At 32.7% G+C, this 17,639-nt stretch overlaps 1 protein-coding gene across 1 annotated transcript in view; it reads right to left on the reverse strand.

Annotated features, from left to right (window-relative positions):
- LOC110112447 overlaps nt 1-17,639 on the reverse strand; it is a 68,355-nt gene that overhangs the window by 5,912 nt on the left and 44,804 nt on the right. The window contains exons 5-7 of the mRNA XM_020844673.2: nt 9,897-10,081; nt 9,138-9,233; nt 3,533-3,578 (exon numbers count right to left, since the gene is read on the reverse strand). Coding sequence (XP_020700332.1) covers nt 3,533-3,578; nt 9,138-9,233; nt 9,897-10,081 — 327 coding nt within the window. The remainder of the gene's footprint in view (nt 1-3,532; nt 3,579-9,137; nt 9,234-9,896; nt 10,082-17,639) is intronic.

Raw genomic sequence — 17,639 nt, forward strand, 5'->3', positions numbered from 1 at the left:
GAAAATTGATGTGAATCAAAGTAGGAATTGCAATTAGAATTTAAAATGAAGATTATTCAAAACATTGTCATAACAAATTTAATTACCAACAAAAGTAAAGGATTAAATCGTTCAAAGTAGTTAACTTGTTTAGGCGAAGATGTGCTTTGAGTTAACCAAGCCAATCTTATCATTCAAAGATAACGGAAACACTTAAATGCTCATAACAAGAATCCCGCAATTAATAATAAAGAAGTTCACCTTGAGTAACCTCTCTCTCTCTCTCGTTCACTCTTGGGCTTTAGCGGAGAATAAGGAACCATGCGAGGATGAAGAGCACCACTATGATGAAGGCGATGAAAGACTTTGTTGCCGGAAAGGGATTCACCGGAGAAGGTGGTGGCGGATGACGTCCAATGATCGTCCAAGTGTAGCCACGAAATTGTCGGTCAAAGATACTTGCGAGGATTGGGACGACTCGCTCTAAGTATTCTTCGACTGTGGTTTCGTCTTCAAATCCTACGTCGAAGCAAGGCGAGCGTAGGATATCGATGCTCCCGTCGGCGTGGAAAACTAGCCCCCACTCAAGCTCCGGATCCGCCATTCAACATTGAGGCGCGGCGGGAAGGAAGCAAGGGAGGGGTCGGCCAAGAGCTAGAGAAGAACAAGAGAAAAATTCTGAAATTTTATTTCAGATTTCTCTTAGTTTGGAGGGAGAGATTAATGGCAATGAAAACCTCCCAAAATTTGAATTAGGAGGGGGCGAGTATTAGGGAGAAATAATGGGGGAATTAATGGGTGCTTATGTGGCAAATAGAGAGAGAGAAGGCTAGGTGGGGTGGCCGGCCATGCAAGGAGAGCAACAAAAGGAAAAAGGATTAATTAGTGGGACCAAGGGAGTTAATTAAAATCTGATTTATGAATTTCAGATTTAATTAATTTAGGAAGGTTTCCAAATGAGGGGGAGAGAGGCAAGAGCTCGCTAGGCGGGCTGTTGGGTATTGCTGGCGGAGCCTCTCCTAGGTCTCCTCTCTCCTTTCTCTCGAGCTCTCAAGCAAGAAGACGAAAGAAAATTTCAGAAAATTTCATTAATCAACATTAACCTCATACAACAAGAAGAGACCCATTTATAAAGGTCTCAAAGCATGAAAAGAAAAAAAACTCATATGCCCCTTGGGCTACAATAAACACTACGCCTACATAAGGGCGAAATCGTCACTAGTACATGAAAATAAAAGATACATGAAATAAAATAACATGATAACATTAAAAATATAAGCTCCCGATCGTAGCCGTCGATCTACGATTCCTTCGCCGATAAAACTGCCTAAAATGTCTGTCGATGACCTCATCAAAAATGAGTAACTTCATTGGTACAAAACTAGATGGTGGCTCCTATGACGACTGTATTATTTATGAAAAAGAATAAAGATATAGATAAATATATTGTACATGCATAAAATTAAAAATATGCATAATATTTAAAGTCTTGAAATGAAATGAATAAAAATGGAATTACTTTATAATATGAATTGAAATGCACATACATATTGTTTTAATTATTTAATTATCTTGGGTTACTGTAATTTAAAAGCAAGTTTTACATACTAAGTTGTAGTTTACTCTTAGTTGTTCTAATATTTTTAGGTATTAAATGTATACCTAAATATGAATAGAAGAGGTGAAAATGTATACCATAGGCGAAGCGCTCCAAATGAAAGGTATTTATGAAAATTTGTTTAAATTTTGAGATTTCAGCGGCTCTCTCAGTTTTGAGATAGTTTAAGATTAGTTGAAATTTATTCTACCGTCCGATCGTCTGTTCTCGCCTCGTTAATTTGACTCTTCGGGCCAAGTCTTGACATAGTAGTCCTCACCCTAGTTCTAAGGTCTAAGATACTTATTGATTTCAATCACTTTATAAGCCTTCACATTCCGAGCATTTCCTCCAACACACGTTGTTGGAATATAACCCCCAACATTCTAAATGTAAATGATCAAGTTAAACAAAATTTGATTATAAAATGTAAAGCCCAATATAGAATAGTGTAAGTACCTCTGAGTTTCCCTCAGAATCAAGCACTCCTACATTTCATTCCTTTATCTTCCACTCCAAAATATCATATTAAAGTTTGATCTCCTCTGAAATGCCTAAAGATCAAATCTTTAAAAAAAAATCATAAATTTTAAAATGAAAAATTTTAGCCAATATTTTGATAATTTTCAAAATAAAGGAAATTACTAGTTTAATAAAAAAATTTATCAAGTACTAAATGATTGAGATGTAATTAACCATAAGGCCTTGTCTTATGGGGCATCTATACCACAGAATAAATAAATCTCATTCAACCAAATATTAATTAGGAGAAAATCTCTGTTAAAAATTAAAATTGTAAATTTTGATATTGAGTACATAGAAAATGATATTTTTGACCTTCGAGATAATATATCATTTTCTATGTCGTGATCGATCATAAAATATACAATCCGTTGAGGATGACAAAATTTCTCCAACACTATAAGCATATACTATTTTATTGCTTATGATGTATATTTCTTTTATTGGGATTTCATCTTCTATTTTGTAGGCCCGACTCTTTGGGGCCATCTTTCTTTTGTAATTCCCTCTTTTTGACCTCTTAAGTCTAGCAAGTATTAGAGGCACAAGAACTGCGTGGTGTTTTCTCTCTTCAGAAACAATATAAATATATGCCTTGTGCCGGGCGATTTAGGGGTTAAGAAAAAACAAGATAAAATGCTAAAGCCAACCCTTTCCAATGTTTCACAAACCCAAGCCATTACAATTGCAACCCTTCCCTCAACAACATCACCCCTTAATCCACTTCGGCATCTTTTTCCAATCTGCTTTCCATTTCTCCCTTGTAGCCTTCATGGCCCAAAAACACCAAACTCATGCCGTGGAAATCAACAAATTAAAGCTTGCTTGGCTTCTTGGTCCTTTATGTTACTAATAAATGGTGCACATTAGTCCTCTCTACCTCACAGGATTGCATCATTACAAAATTTGCTACACTTACCCATTCTCCGAAGCTGCAACATGACACCTTAAGACAAATGACAACTGTTCAACTTAAAGATGGTGCCATGCGTGAGAAGCTTGGCATTATTTAACAACCACTCTGCTTTTTTCGTCATCCCACGATTGCAGAAGTCCCCCACCTCTCTAATTGCATACAAGAACCATCACAATTGTGTGAACAACAGGAAATCACTGTTTACTTTCAATCCCTACTTTATTCACACCCAAAGAGGGGAATAGATAAAAAGGTGATAGTTCTTGTTTCCCAAAGTTAATATTTTTCTGTTTTTTCGAATCTGCATTACGTTTTGTTTTAAGCATTTTTTAATGCTATATACAATTATTAAATGCCTTTGGTTAAGTAAGAAGATCAGAATAATCAAGCCATGAGGCTATGTCATATATGATGCAACTTCTAATTTGTATATGCAAACATTGGCATGAATTATCAAAAAGCTATAGAAAATATAAGCACCAAATACTAAACTAGAACCTTCACTGACATTCAATTACCTTTCAGTAAGGTAGAAAAAGGAGGCAGAATGGGAGGATCTCGAGTCTGCTCTGCAAGTAAGGATGATTCCAGAAGAAATTAATTATCTTACAGAGTTCAAGAACTGGAGCAAAGACAACTAGTCATTAATTCAGACGAGCATTAATTATTCTGGAAACAAGCTTCACCGAACATGTTAAATAGTTTTATGCAAACAAACTCTGATATAATGATTGGAATAAATAACAGAAATATATATAGTGTCAAGAAAGCAGAATGGTGGCAGCAGTGGAAGTCCACGTGCCATTCACAACCAAAATCCAAAAAGGTCAAATAACAATGATATAAAGACAAGGATCCACCAAATAGCTTGCTTAACAAGACTGGAGATCACTGACAAGAACCATGACGCAGGAAAAAGTTTAGATAAGATTTTAAACCTTGAACGATTAGCTTAATTATAACTCATATACAACAAGATCTCTCTCTTTTTTAATTTGGAGATCAGCTCTCTTCAAATTATAAACCTTGAAACTTTAAGATCAATAAAATTCAAAATACCATAAGCATGAACTAAGAAACATATTTATAGCATATTGGTTATGTCTATTACTAGTTGTTAGGCTACGTCTATCAAGAAGCCTAGAAGGACACTGTTAACACTACCAACGAATTAGTACATTAACAGTGCATGCAACAAATCACATATGTGCAATCTAAGTTTAAAATTACACAATTAGGCATTGATGTGTTTTTCATTCGTGAGACGAGGCGTAAGCCTTGAGGCATAAGCCTCAAGTCGTTTTGAGGCTTAAGCCTCAAAATCCAAAAATTGCATAAAGTGAAAATAAATGTTCAAAATAAATTTTATATAATACCAAAATAATATGTAAAAAGATGGCATATTAATTTTCTATTGAACTATGAAGTAAACAAATTAGCATACATAAAAAAACTGCACAAGACATAAAGTGGTAAGTGATAAATTTGGTAAAATAAAATTAAAATCCAAATATTACAAATGCAAAATAACATAAAATATATGAATTGCATAAACGTATCATATAATATTAAGTTCAATTCCAAATTACTTCATGTACCACAGTAATGAAGGAGTGCTTTGTTAAAGGCTTTAGCTTAGAATTTAGTTAAGTTTTAATTAAAAACAAATATAAATGGGATGAGAAAACGCCTCACTCCAATGATGTGAGGTGCTTCTCAGCTAAACTGAAGCGTACGCCTCGAGCATTTTTCATTGGAATTGCACTGAGGTGAGCCTTATATTGCACAATTTTAAACACTATGTGGCACCTCCAGGGATCATAGTATTGTTCAAACTGATCTGACCTAGATAGAAATCAGGTAATCTGTTGAATTTTTGTTTGAGCACTTTTGCATGAGTCCAAAAATGATCTGTATGCATGAAAAAGTTTAGCATGTGTTCCAAAGCGGGTTTTAGGGGTCTGAATGTATGCTTGTGAAATCTAAAATTTTATTTTGGCACCCCAGCATTTTGAACTCTGGAATTTGAAAAAAAAAACAACTAACGCCCCAACACTGTGCTTTCAAGCGCCCCGGCGCTATGCCAATTTTGCACTTATAAATATCTTTTTCCACTATCCATTATTTGTTTTGGGTAGCCGGCCAATAGAGGGATTTTGAGAGACAAAGAATAGGATTTGGGCCGCTTCAGGTAATTTTTAGCCATCGACTTAGTTTCAAAAGTTGTCTTGATCGAGGTAGATCACACTATGCCTATCTCGATTTTTAAAGATACGGAGTTTTCCCAAATTTTTCGATTAAATTTATTTTTTCATTATCGAAAAACGAGAATAACTTTGCACTAATAAAACTTTCACTGTGTAACTTTTTGTATGTTATAGAGATTGAGATTCTAAACATTATGAATATTTTACACCGAGTATTTTGAAATGTGAACCTTTTTAATTGAATATAAAATAATCTTAAACCTAAAAAAATGTTGTAGTCCAATTAAAGTCTTAAAACAATATTTTGTGCGATCCTTGATAAATTGATGAAATTCTGAAATAATACATTTTCGCTCAGTTGTGTATTCTACTGCCTACTGTTATAGCAAGTTGAGAAATTGTATACTGAGTTCCTTTATGCTTTAATTGTTACACTACAATGAATTAGATATTATATATAATGAATTATGTGATTTTGATATGAGAAATGATTGTTGGAGATATAAGGGGCCATCCTTTGGATTATGTTTGTAGCTGAAAATATGAAACTCTTTGAAATACATTCGGTTGGGAGTCGTAAAGGGTCAAAATATTGAATTCTATCTAAAAGGGGGAATTTTGTTGAGTTATAAGGAGCCAGAATCTTTAAATTATGTCTAGGATCGAAGAAATCTGTTACATTCTAGGTAAAATAAAGTTCATATGAAATTTCAATTTAGCTGCTCAACATTATTATTTGAATCTTTGGATAACTACTATGCAATATTACTCTTCTCATAATAGTGAATTGTTATATTGCATATGATAATTCTAAGAAAATGTTTAATAAAAGAATAATTTTAAAATTTAGATCGATATTTGTGGCCTCCTGAGCTATTTTAGCTCAAATTTAGTTTGCATTCTATTTTAAGCGTCTGAGAAAGGGAAAGAGTTTTTTGAATAGAAGTTTCAAGAATCTAATCTGAGTTTACAAGTATTTCTTCTTTTGATTTTTGCACAGTCATTACTAGTTTTTATTACTCTATTTTGTAGCTTTTATAGTCATTCATGCATTGTGATTGTATATGCCTTTTTATTCATAAATGAAAATCAAGTATTCTGGATGTTATTTTCAGTACAGGATGTTATTAGCAGCTCTATGTTTATCTGTTTTTAATTTAAATTAGAAGAAGATCTCTGAAAAATTTCAAACCTTAGATCTTAAGATTCAATTGTAACAACTCAACATGATAGGACATGTCAGTCTATAGGTCTTATCGGACTGGGTTGTGACACAATATATGCAATATATGAATATTGATAAGTAGCAACAACATAAATATATTCCTATATACTTTAGAGAAGATGAGGTTTTTGTTTGGGAATCTTGTTTGATTGCCCTGCCTCATATACTTTAGAGAAGATAAATAAAGAAACATATAATATCTTCCTATACACTAGATAGCATGTTCTTAAAGCAAAGAGAATTACAAATTATTCAAAAACTTATGACACCAATTAGCATACATAAACATCAAGTAGCAAATGATGGATTTGTGGACTTCGAAAATTTGTGCCACGTCTTTACTGAAAAAGTTTTAGTTGTTTCAGGTCAAATTTTAATCAAAAAAATTAGATTAAAGATAAGACACTACCCAAGAATTTCATCATCATTTCACGATGACGTTATAATCAAGATTTAGGTTTCCATAGATTCAAACCCTTCTAATTAATTATCACTCCTGATGACGAGAGTGAACCTTCAATTAAGGCTAGCCGTTAGAAGTTAAATGCTTAGCATATAATAATAACAAATTCGGCATAAGGCTTGAACTTTACCCTCTTACACTTAAAGTGAATTGTGGGGTAATGATGACAAATCCGATTAAGATCCCATGATTTCATCATCCTGAGTTGTCATAGATCATGGTCTACTTAATTAGCAAAGGTAGCCAATCCATTCCAACTTGATTAAATGATTCTTTTTGGCAGCAATGAGTGGATTTATCTACAGGAACCTTGTATACTTGAGATAAATATCTACAGGAAAGAATTCAAGTAGACCTTAGCAAGTAGAAACCTTTATGCCCATCAAATGCACTCTATAATTTATTACTCAAGTATTTTTAGTCATTGAGGAACTTACAAGCTCTTGTCGTTTCCATAATTTAATAGAGTCATTTAACAACAAAATCACTCAGTTAAAAAACCATGGTAATAACCTTCTAATGATGATGTCATTGGACGGCAAAATCGCATGTTAGATGAGACGTGTCACATTCTTATTAACAATAAATCATTTGAGAATGCATTGAAGAAATGTTCTTGACAAGACATTGACAATTTGTAAGATGATGAACACTTTAAATTTGTCACCCTCGACAAACGGCTATGAAGGTTCAATGAAATTCATTTTATTGTTTAGGTGGTAGATTTTACTTGAAATATTTTTATCATTTGTGAAATTTGAGATTTTTTTTATATTATCGAGATTTAAATTTGAAGTAATTTGCTATTGAATTTAAGGCATTTTTTGAAAGTAAGGTCTTCATTGGTTGATATTTTCTTTCCATACAACCATTAACAAGATATTTGAAGATTTTACTTTGTTATTTAAATTTTATCAACACAGTAGTAGAGAGAAAGGTATGGAGGAAACGAGGGACAACCAATGATCTTATAGCTAAAAGAGGTGGCAGTGGCGGTGGCTATTGGTTAGGAGTTTGGAAGCTTTGAGAGTGACGACAATTGCTTGGTTACCACTTACCAGTAGCAACTAGGGAGGGTGAGAGGAGTGTCCGCAAGGGGGTGGACAACTCAAGTCTCCTAGCACCATATATCTCTATTGAAACACCCAAAAATCTCTAAATCAATAATTATACAATACATATATATATATATATATATATATATATATAATGTACATTTAAATTATAATTTTTAAATTTAATAATAATATTAATATTTTTATCTTGAAATATATTCAATTAGTTATATAATAATTCAAATAATAGTTTTTTTAGATAATATTTAATCTAGTTCAACTTACTTTAAATTAAAAAAAATTGTTGATTATCATTTCCCTCACAAAATTCAATAGCCGCATTCCTTGAAATCCTTTTGTGTCATCTCAAACAGGAGCACATTTTACATTTCGCCTTTGTGTAACAACTTCTTCAAGATGATGTCATTTATGAGTAATTTGGATGCTATATACACGTCAATGTAGTCTATTTTGTAAACGGGCAAGATTCGGGCTTGCGCAACACTCACAGTATTATTATATGATTAACACTTAACACAATTTTGAATTTGAATTCAAACACATTAAAAAACTATCGCATCATAAGATCATTTTTTTTAATTTTGAATATGACATGATGTTATTTTAATTTTGAAATAACTATTTTAAATAATATTTAACAAATTTTAATTTAGAAACAACTATTTTAACTAATATCTAACTATCATATCTTGAATGCCATTATTTCTAATTTTGAATTCAATTTCAAAACTATGACTATTGTATTTCTATTACATCATGCATGTAAACTACTTCACATAATGGCCATTTAGATAAGCATGATAATATAACATTAACTTTAAATTTTAATTAAATTTATATGTATTTTAATTAAAATTTATTTGCATAACCTCTAGCATTTCTAACTCATAAAAGGACTTTACAAAACAAATTGTTATTATTATTATAACCCTTGCAAGCTAACGGTATTGTCTAGTTATCTTAAATATACAAGAATACTTTCATTCCTTCTTTTAATGCATGAAACATATAATGGTTGCCTTGAAATAATGCTTAACAGTTTCTTTTCTACTAAGAAAGCTAGTTTATAAAGGGAAAAAACCTGGAGAGCAGTAACATGACCTAATTTTAAGAAAAATCAACATAGATAAAGCTGTCAGCCCAATCTCGTACCTGAAAATGAAAAGCAACAAGCGATATTATGGATAACGAGTTAATTGTGTGATCTTTTGAACTGTTGATGTCATTTGCTTTTGCCCATGCCTTCATCTACATCAAAAAATTAGTACAAATAAATAAATTCAAAACATTCCAGACAAACTTTCCATTTAGCGAGCAACTGCTCTTATTGAACAGATAAATAAATGTTTAGTGGATTGAATTTGGAAGTGACATAAGAAAATAAATATGAAGTAGAGACAAGATAAAAATTTGGCACGTGGAGAAACATGAATGGTAATACATGGATAACTGACAATTTTTCTATATGCCCATATGCCTAATCACTAAAAAGTATGATATGTATGAAAGTACTCAATTGATCATATTTTCAAGCACCTTGGGTAATATCAAGTGACAATGATATCAAGAGAACTAATAGAAAGGGATTGTCCGAGTGCAATATTGCTAGTAATATAGTCAGATATTAGAGTGGCATAAGTTGTGCCCAGTTCTTGTCAAACATGTCTATGCCCTATCCAAGAACTGTTAGAATTTCTTTACGGAAAGAAAAATCGGACCAGTAAATGAACTAGCCCAAATGATGTCTTGTAGTGTCCAAGCATCTGACCTAATGTCAGAGATAACACACAATGGTCCTCTAGGAGCATGCAAACTCTATAGTAACATAAGGATATTTTTGCAAGAATGAATTCTAAGATGGAGAACAAAGATGAAAGCAAGAGCGAACATTTCTGAAGGAACTTGTAATACCAAATAACTCATAATGCGAAACCTTTCATCAATTGAAGAAACAATGGAGAAAAATAACGATCTTGAAATTCCATCTTTGTTTTCAACAGATATATCACATTCAATACCGGTCCTGCAATCTACAGCTTTTAGAACTGGCACTCTGGCTTGCAGAATTGGCAAGACACCAGAAAGATGACCTTTCCCTGCACCCGCAGAATGATTAGCTATGACAGAAGTCAATGAAAAATAAGAAACAACAAGGTTAAAAAATCATCACGTACAAAGAAAACTAAAAATATGCAATAGAAAATAAAGGTTTATTAGGAAACAATAGAGTGAAAAAACTACTATAATATTTCAACAACAAAAATAAACTAAATAACTTATAAGTTATAAGAAGAAAAGAAGGTTGAATCAGAATATACTTAAACAAATTATTATCGCAATTAAAACAAATTTACAAGAATATATATATATATATACATCAAAATTAAAATGAACTCAGAAAATAAACCATAGGAGCAGAAGAAGGTAAAGACGGCGAAAGTAAACATTTATTAGGAAATAATATTTTAAAGCAATATTAATACATTAATCAGACACATAATTTAACTTCTAAGTGGAACACTTTATCAAATCGCATTAATTTACCAGTTATAATCACCAACAAGCCTTACAACATTATTTCATTATTATCTATGTTATTAAATAATCTATATCTAAAATAATAATAATAATAATAATAATCTATATCTGCTCTAACAAAATATTCTTCTAATCTCAAATCTTTGACATTTACAAATTAAATTAATCAATATTCCACTTCGAAGTATTCATTCTAAAACAAAGTATTATCTATTCTAGCCCCACATATACATTTATTTCACTTTACCAAAACTTTACGAACATTATATTTTGACAGTATAATCATTTTTAACACATTTTGATCAATTGTTCAGCTACCATGTCAACACCATTTGTGGGCTCCGAAATTTCGTGCCGGGAACTTTTTAGAGAATTTGATTTCGGGTCAAATTTTTCAAAGAAGGATTATGTTAAAGTAAAAAAAAGTATTTATGTTGAACCAACTACATCGTTTCAAAGGAGCCAACAAGTCTTTTTTGTCTCACACAAAAACACAAGAGACAAAGATGAAGCTAGAATTGAGAGAAGTGAACAATCCACACACACATAGAAAAAGAGAGAGATGCAATTTCATCTCATACAGAGAGACGAAGGGATCGAGCAAGCAAAAGCCACTAAGACAAAGATGAAGAGGGAGAGAGAGAAGACAATGTCGTGTTCAAAAAAGGGAAACCAAGGGCAAGGCGAATGCAACTAGCCAAAGCAAGAGCTCATGTGCAAGAGACAAAGAAAGGAAGATTAAGCAGATTGTGCTCATGTGTGTTGCTATGCTCGAGGGTGCAATTGTGCTCGTGTGTGAGAACCAAAGGCTAATAGAAGTAAAGCTTAACATATTTTTATCATTCTAAAGTCATAAACCCTAGATTTAATTTCTAATTATTGAAGGAATTCTGCGAAGTTTAGATTGGAGGTATCGAGCAGTCATGAGACTGAGCCGAATAGGATTTAGGTGACAACTTGGACAATTATTTCAAAAAATTGAGTTAAGGTATTGAGAATGCATTCAATTCATTTCACTCTAAATAAGAAATCAGAATAGACCAATTTAGAATAATTATTATTTCATATTTATAAGCCTAGAATAATATTTTGATTACAAAGAAATTGAATCAAAATTTCAAATTAAGGTAAGTTGTAGACACCAAAACTAATTGTCCTAGTTGTCATTAACGGAAATAAGAACTCTAAATGTAATGATTATTTTCTAAATTGAATTTTAGAAATTTTTTGATATAGCAAAAAGCGAGACATCTTTTGGATTAAAAAAAAAAATTGGAGAAAGCTATCAACAGGTTAACACTTGGGGTGAAAGAGAATAGAGTGAGAGATGAAGTGGTTTCTCTACTTGCGTACAATTGAGGTGATAGGCTAAGGGAAGCTGCATATAAAAATCAACCAAAGAAATAAAAAATTATAGTTGAATTCTTTTCTATGATTTAATGCATTGATTGATATGTTTTCTTAAATACATATTTGACAATGTTCATTGCTAGTTTTTATTAACAAAATAACCAAATGATTTCTTTCACTTACTTAGATAACTATTCTCATATTATGATCAATGTTAAATGTTAATGCATCTAATTGAAACACATGTATATACACAAATTTAAATGTAAATGTAAGATAAGATGAGTCAAGGGAATATAATAAAAGAAAATGTATATGCATGTTAAAATGATGGAGTTCACTCTTTATGAAACTAACTAGGAATGTAATATACCCGCATGCATAAAATGAAAAGGGTTTGGAAAAGAAAATAAGAATGGAAATGATTGCGCATAAATTGGTACAAATTTTAAACAATGCTACTAAGGCAGTTGTTTTATAAAAAGAAAGATACAACAACAACATCAAGCCTTTGTCCCACTACGTGGGGTCAGTTACATGAATCCTTTTTCTCCATTGTGTCATGTTAACAGTCAATTTCTCGTTTAAATCTAATAAAGAAAGATCATTTCTCATATTTTCTAATCAAGTCTTTTTAGGTCTACCTCTACCTTTCTTAACATAAGTCAAATCTAATATCTCTATTTTCTTAATCGGGTCATCAGAAGGCCTCCGTTTTATATGACCAAACCATCTAAGGCGACTTTCTCTAATCTTATCTTCCACTGGAGCTACTCCAACCAAATATGACATAATAAATTCACTACAAAATGTTCAATTCTACCCAATGATATTATCTTTACTTTATATGAGTAGCATGCTTGTTTAAATTCTTTTTAAATGAAATGTTTAATGATTAATGATAATGACTTACATTTGGCTTTTTTTTAAAATTGTTGTATCCGAGAGTTGCAATTAGTCATGACATTTGTTGTGTGAACTCAAAATTGAATAAATGACAAAGAGGGATTTGTGTATTGAACAAAAAAGTGAGTGAGAATAGGTATTTACTAATCATATATACATATTACTTCATTTCCTTTATTTAATATTTATGAAATAGAATTGTTTTGTATATGATTTGACTATTAATAAAATATTGTGGTTCTGTGGCTCTTTATATTTTAAAATAACTTTTTGTTGGATTACTATTAATGTTAATCGGAAAGGATTAAACAACCGTCCGACCGATTGTACCCGTCTTAATATTCCAAGCTCTTAAGCAGCATCGTGATGGATTGGATTGTAGATAAAGCACCAACCAAAGATTTCACCCTCATTTTGCAGGGAATGAAATTAATTACCTCTCCCAGAGAGGAGAGAAAACTTTCAATTAAGGCTAGTCAATATGCATCAAATATTTAGCGTATAATAGCAACAATTTTAGGATTTAGAATTAAGCAGATTTACCATGGTTAGCTAAAAGAGAATGGTAAGGGGCAAAGCAACGAACCCAATCAAGATATCATGATTTCATCATCCTAAATTATCATAAACCCTGGTCTACTTAATAGGTTGAGGTAGTCGAACTACATGAACAAATGATCTATGTCAGACATCCATGGATTGTATTATTCAAGTGAACCATATATATCTCGGTTGGATATTAGTCTTAGGGAACAATTTTAAGTCAATCTAAACTAGCATAAGGCTTTTTCCCTATCAAATGCACCTTATTATTCACAACCCAAAGGGACTGAAGTCATTGAGAAACATCCAGGCTATATAACCATGACCGTAATATAATAGTGTCATTTTGAAATGAAATCACTCGATCAAAAAGCCACGGCCACCACCATGACCATAGCCATTATTTAATGATGTCATTTGACAGAAAAACCACTTGATTAGACGGTGCACCACGTTCTTACTAGTGAGAAATATTTTGTGAGTTATTATAGAAATACACTTGATATGATACTAGTTCTTTATAAGCTAAAGTCAAAGTTTAAATTGTTGTTATCAACAAACTATTGTGGAGGATGAATGATTTTATTACTTAAAACTTTGAGGGTAGATAAATCATTTTTCCTTATTTTTTTAAATTTTTTATAAAATTAGGCCCATAATAGTTTATTTTAAAATTTGAGATCATTTTGAAAATAGAATTCGATCTTACTAAGATTCACTATTACATGATCATCATCGGGGTGATATGTTTGCACCTGATTGCTTTGAGCTTTTCAACTATGCCTTATTAATTACAAAGGCTTAGGTTTAAAGATTAACTTTACAAACTACCATATAAGTGAAGTGATATCAGAGTTTGTAATTTGAAATGAATTGTTTTCAAAAGAGAATTTGAAAGCTTAATACGAACATAAAATAAAATATCTTCGTGGATTTTGCAATTGTATGCACATGTTTTGTATTTACTAACTTACAATGAGAATAGGATTTAAACTTGTTCTTTCATTGCGATCTATTTATAATTTATTGCTCGAACATCCCTCGTGAGGTTCCAGTCTCATCAACTCTAGTTCTTATGAGGATTAAACTTGAAACATAGGACTTACAACTCTGCCCCCATAGGCAGAGCAGCCCAATTGAGAGAATCGTGCTATGATGAGTTTAATTTTTAAAAGATAGTTTGCAATATTTTTAGAATAATTGCACCATCGAAGAACCTAACAGTATATTAGAAAGAGATGGTCGTAAACTAAGAAGCAGAATGATTCTTCTTGTAAAGGTAAAATGGAATCACAAGTCAGTAAAACAGGCAAAATGGGAAAAAAAGGTAAACATAAGACAAAAGGTTTCCTCACCTATTGGAAGAAGTATAAAAGTTGAATTTTGGGGAAAAAATTCTAATGAGGGACAAATTGTAACACCCTAAATTCAGGTAAAGATAATAAAAATTTTTTTAAAGAAAAATTATTATCTTATTCTCATAATTAATTACTGTTAAATTAGAATTAGCAATTATATTAAGTACTAGTTTTGATTAAATTAAGTATTTCCTAATATTTTAATCACTGAACAGAAGCTGGCACTGAATGGTAATGTACTAGTTATCTTTTGTGGTCCCTTTAATTCAATTTAAATTTACGCATGCAAGTGGGTATAGTTGGTTGTGGGAAGCAAAGTGAAAGAGAGGCAGTGATAAGTGTTGTGCTTCTCATCCAATTTTTCCTTCGGTTTGGAATTCACGCACGCAGCAAGCTGGAATGGGAGGAGGGCAATTACGGAATTGGTATTGAAGAGAGAATCGGGTAATGGCTGTGGTGAACAGAGGGTTTAGCATTGTTTTGAAGATATATAGCTTTGCCTTGTGAAGTTCTGTAGCGGTGTGAGGGAAACGTCAGAGTGACGAGTACTGTAAGCACGATTCAGTGCAGTGAAGAAGGATAGTGCTGATTCCTGTAAAGCAACTCGGCAATGCTCTGAGAGTTCAGCAGTGGGGTTTGGGTGAAGTGGAGCAACGACAGTGGGAGAGAAAGGTTTGCTGCTGAGTAAATTACATAAGTTTTTATTTTGCTTACTAATAAAATTTGGTTAATACTGAAGTTGTTGTCTCAGTGTAGAATCTTTATTTGGTAAAGGAAATAACACATAAAGGAAGAAGAAAATCTAAGGAAGAGGTAATCATGTAAAAATTTTTCGTAGCAAGGATGTTTAAAACAAATCTACAACAACAACAACATCAAGCCTTTATCCCACTACGTGGGGTCGGCTACATGAATCCTTTTTCTCCATTATGTCCTAATAAAGGTCAAATTCTCGTTTAAATCTAATAAAGAAAGGTCATAGCTAATATTTTCTAACCAAGTCTTTTAGGTCTGCCTCTACCTTTCTTAACATAAGTCAAAATCTAATATCTCTACTCTCCTAACCGGGTCATTGGAAGGCCGGCGTTTTATGTGAACAAACCATCTAAGGCGACTCTCTCTAATCTTATCTTCTACTGGAGCTACTCCAACCTTTTCACGTATATGCTCATTTCGTATCCTATCTCTAAGGGTAAAGCCACTCATCCACCAGAGCATCCTCATCTCTGCCACACTTAACAAAGAATTATGCTTCTCTTTTAATGGCCAACATTCAATACCATAAACCATTGCAGGCCTCACTACCATCTTATAGAATTTTCCCTTATTGAGGGGTACTTTTCTATCACACACCAAGTCCGATGCATTCCTCCACTTCAACCATCCAACTTGAATTCTGCTGATAATATCTCCATCAATTTCACCATCACTCTGAATAATAGATCCAAGATATCTAAAATGTGTATTCTTTTTAATGACTTGATCACCCAAAGTCACAATCCCCTCACTAGGTCTATTACTACTAAAACGACACTCCATATATATTCTGTTTTAGATGTACTCAAGCGAAAACCTTTAGACTCTAAAGTTGACCTCCATAATTCAAGTTTACCTTCAACTCCCTCAATATTCCGTTTTAGATCTACTCAAGCGAAAACCTTTAGTCTCTAATGTTGACCTCCATAATTCAAGTTTACTTTCAACTCCCTCTCTAGTCTTATCAGCAAGAAGAATATCATCAGCAAAAAGCATACACCAAGGTACATCCTCTTGCAAATGTCTAGTGAGAACATCCATGACTAAAGCAAAAAGATATGGGCTTAAGGCTGATCCTTGATGTAACCCAACCGAAATAGGAAAATACTTGGTCAAACCACCTTGTGTTTGAACACAAGTATAGCTCCGCAATTACATATCTTTTAATGATTTGAATATAAGCATTATTAACTCCTTTCTTTTCAAGAAGTCTCCATAGCACTTCTCTTGGAACGTTATCATATACTTTTTCTAAATCAATAAAAATCATATGTAGATTCTCCTTATTTTCTCTATATTTCTCCATCAAACCTTCTTAATAAATGTATGGCTTCCATTGATGTTAAACAATCAAAAAATTGCACATGAAATTTATAACGAATCACAAAGTATACTAATTTTAAGATTAAAATATCGTAAGGTGAGGTTCAAGAATTCTCAATTGTTAAAGTTGTTATGATAAGCAACTACAACTAGTTGTTTAGGCACAATTAGCAGATAGCGTTCTCGAAATTATCACAATAAGGCAAATGCGGAGTAAAATAGAATCCCAGGCTAATATTTGAAAATATTCACAAATGAGTTACCTTGCTCACTTCACACTCAAGTCGTTCCAAATACTCTCAACAGTGGAGTCGTCTTCAAATCCCACGTCAAAGAATGGGGATCGTAGGAATGTTAAGGCTTCCGTCGGCGTTGAATACTAATCCCCACTCAAACTCCGGGTCCGCCATACATGCTTGTCGTTGGAGATCCTTCAAGGAGAAGAGTATTAAATGGCGGTGAGGGAGGTCCTTGCATTGGGAGGAGGAAGAGGAGAGAGGAGCCGGCGGGATTTCCAAGGGGAAGGGGGAGTTCGGCCACGGTGGGGAGAGGCGAGTGTTTTGTGAGAAGGGATTTAGGTTGGGTGAATGTAGCAAGAGAGTCACTTAAATCTGAAATTATTCAGGTTGTAAATTTGGAGGGAATATTTGAAAAGAATTTCAAATTTCAATGTAATTAAGGGGGATTAATGAGCAATTAATGGGGCTCATCAAGGAGGGTGGCGCGGCTCTTAGAGGAAGGAGGTTTAAAAATTCTTAAAACTGAAAGTTAATTTCAGTTTTAAGTAACTTAGGAGGGAAAAAATCTTTGAAATCAAATTATGATTTCAAAACGATCAAGGCATTAAATAAGCAATTAATGGAATTTCTAAATGGGGGGC

Source organism: Dendrobium catenatum, unplaced genomic scaffold (genome assembly GCF_001605985.2).
Source record: "Dendrobium catenatum unplaced genomic scaffold, ASM160598v2 original_scaffold_36778, whole genome shotgun sequence".
NCBI classification, from domain to species: domain Eukaryota; kingdom Viridiplantae; phylum Streptophyta; class Magnoliopsida; order Asparagales; family Orchidaceae; genus Dendrobium; species Dendrobium catenatum.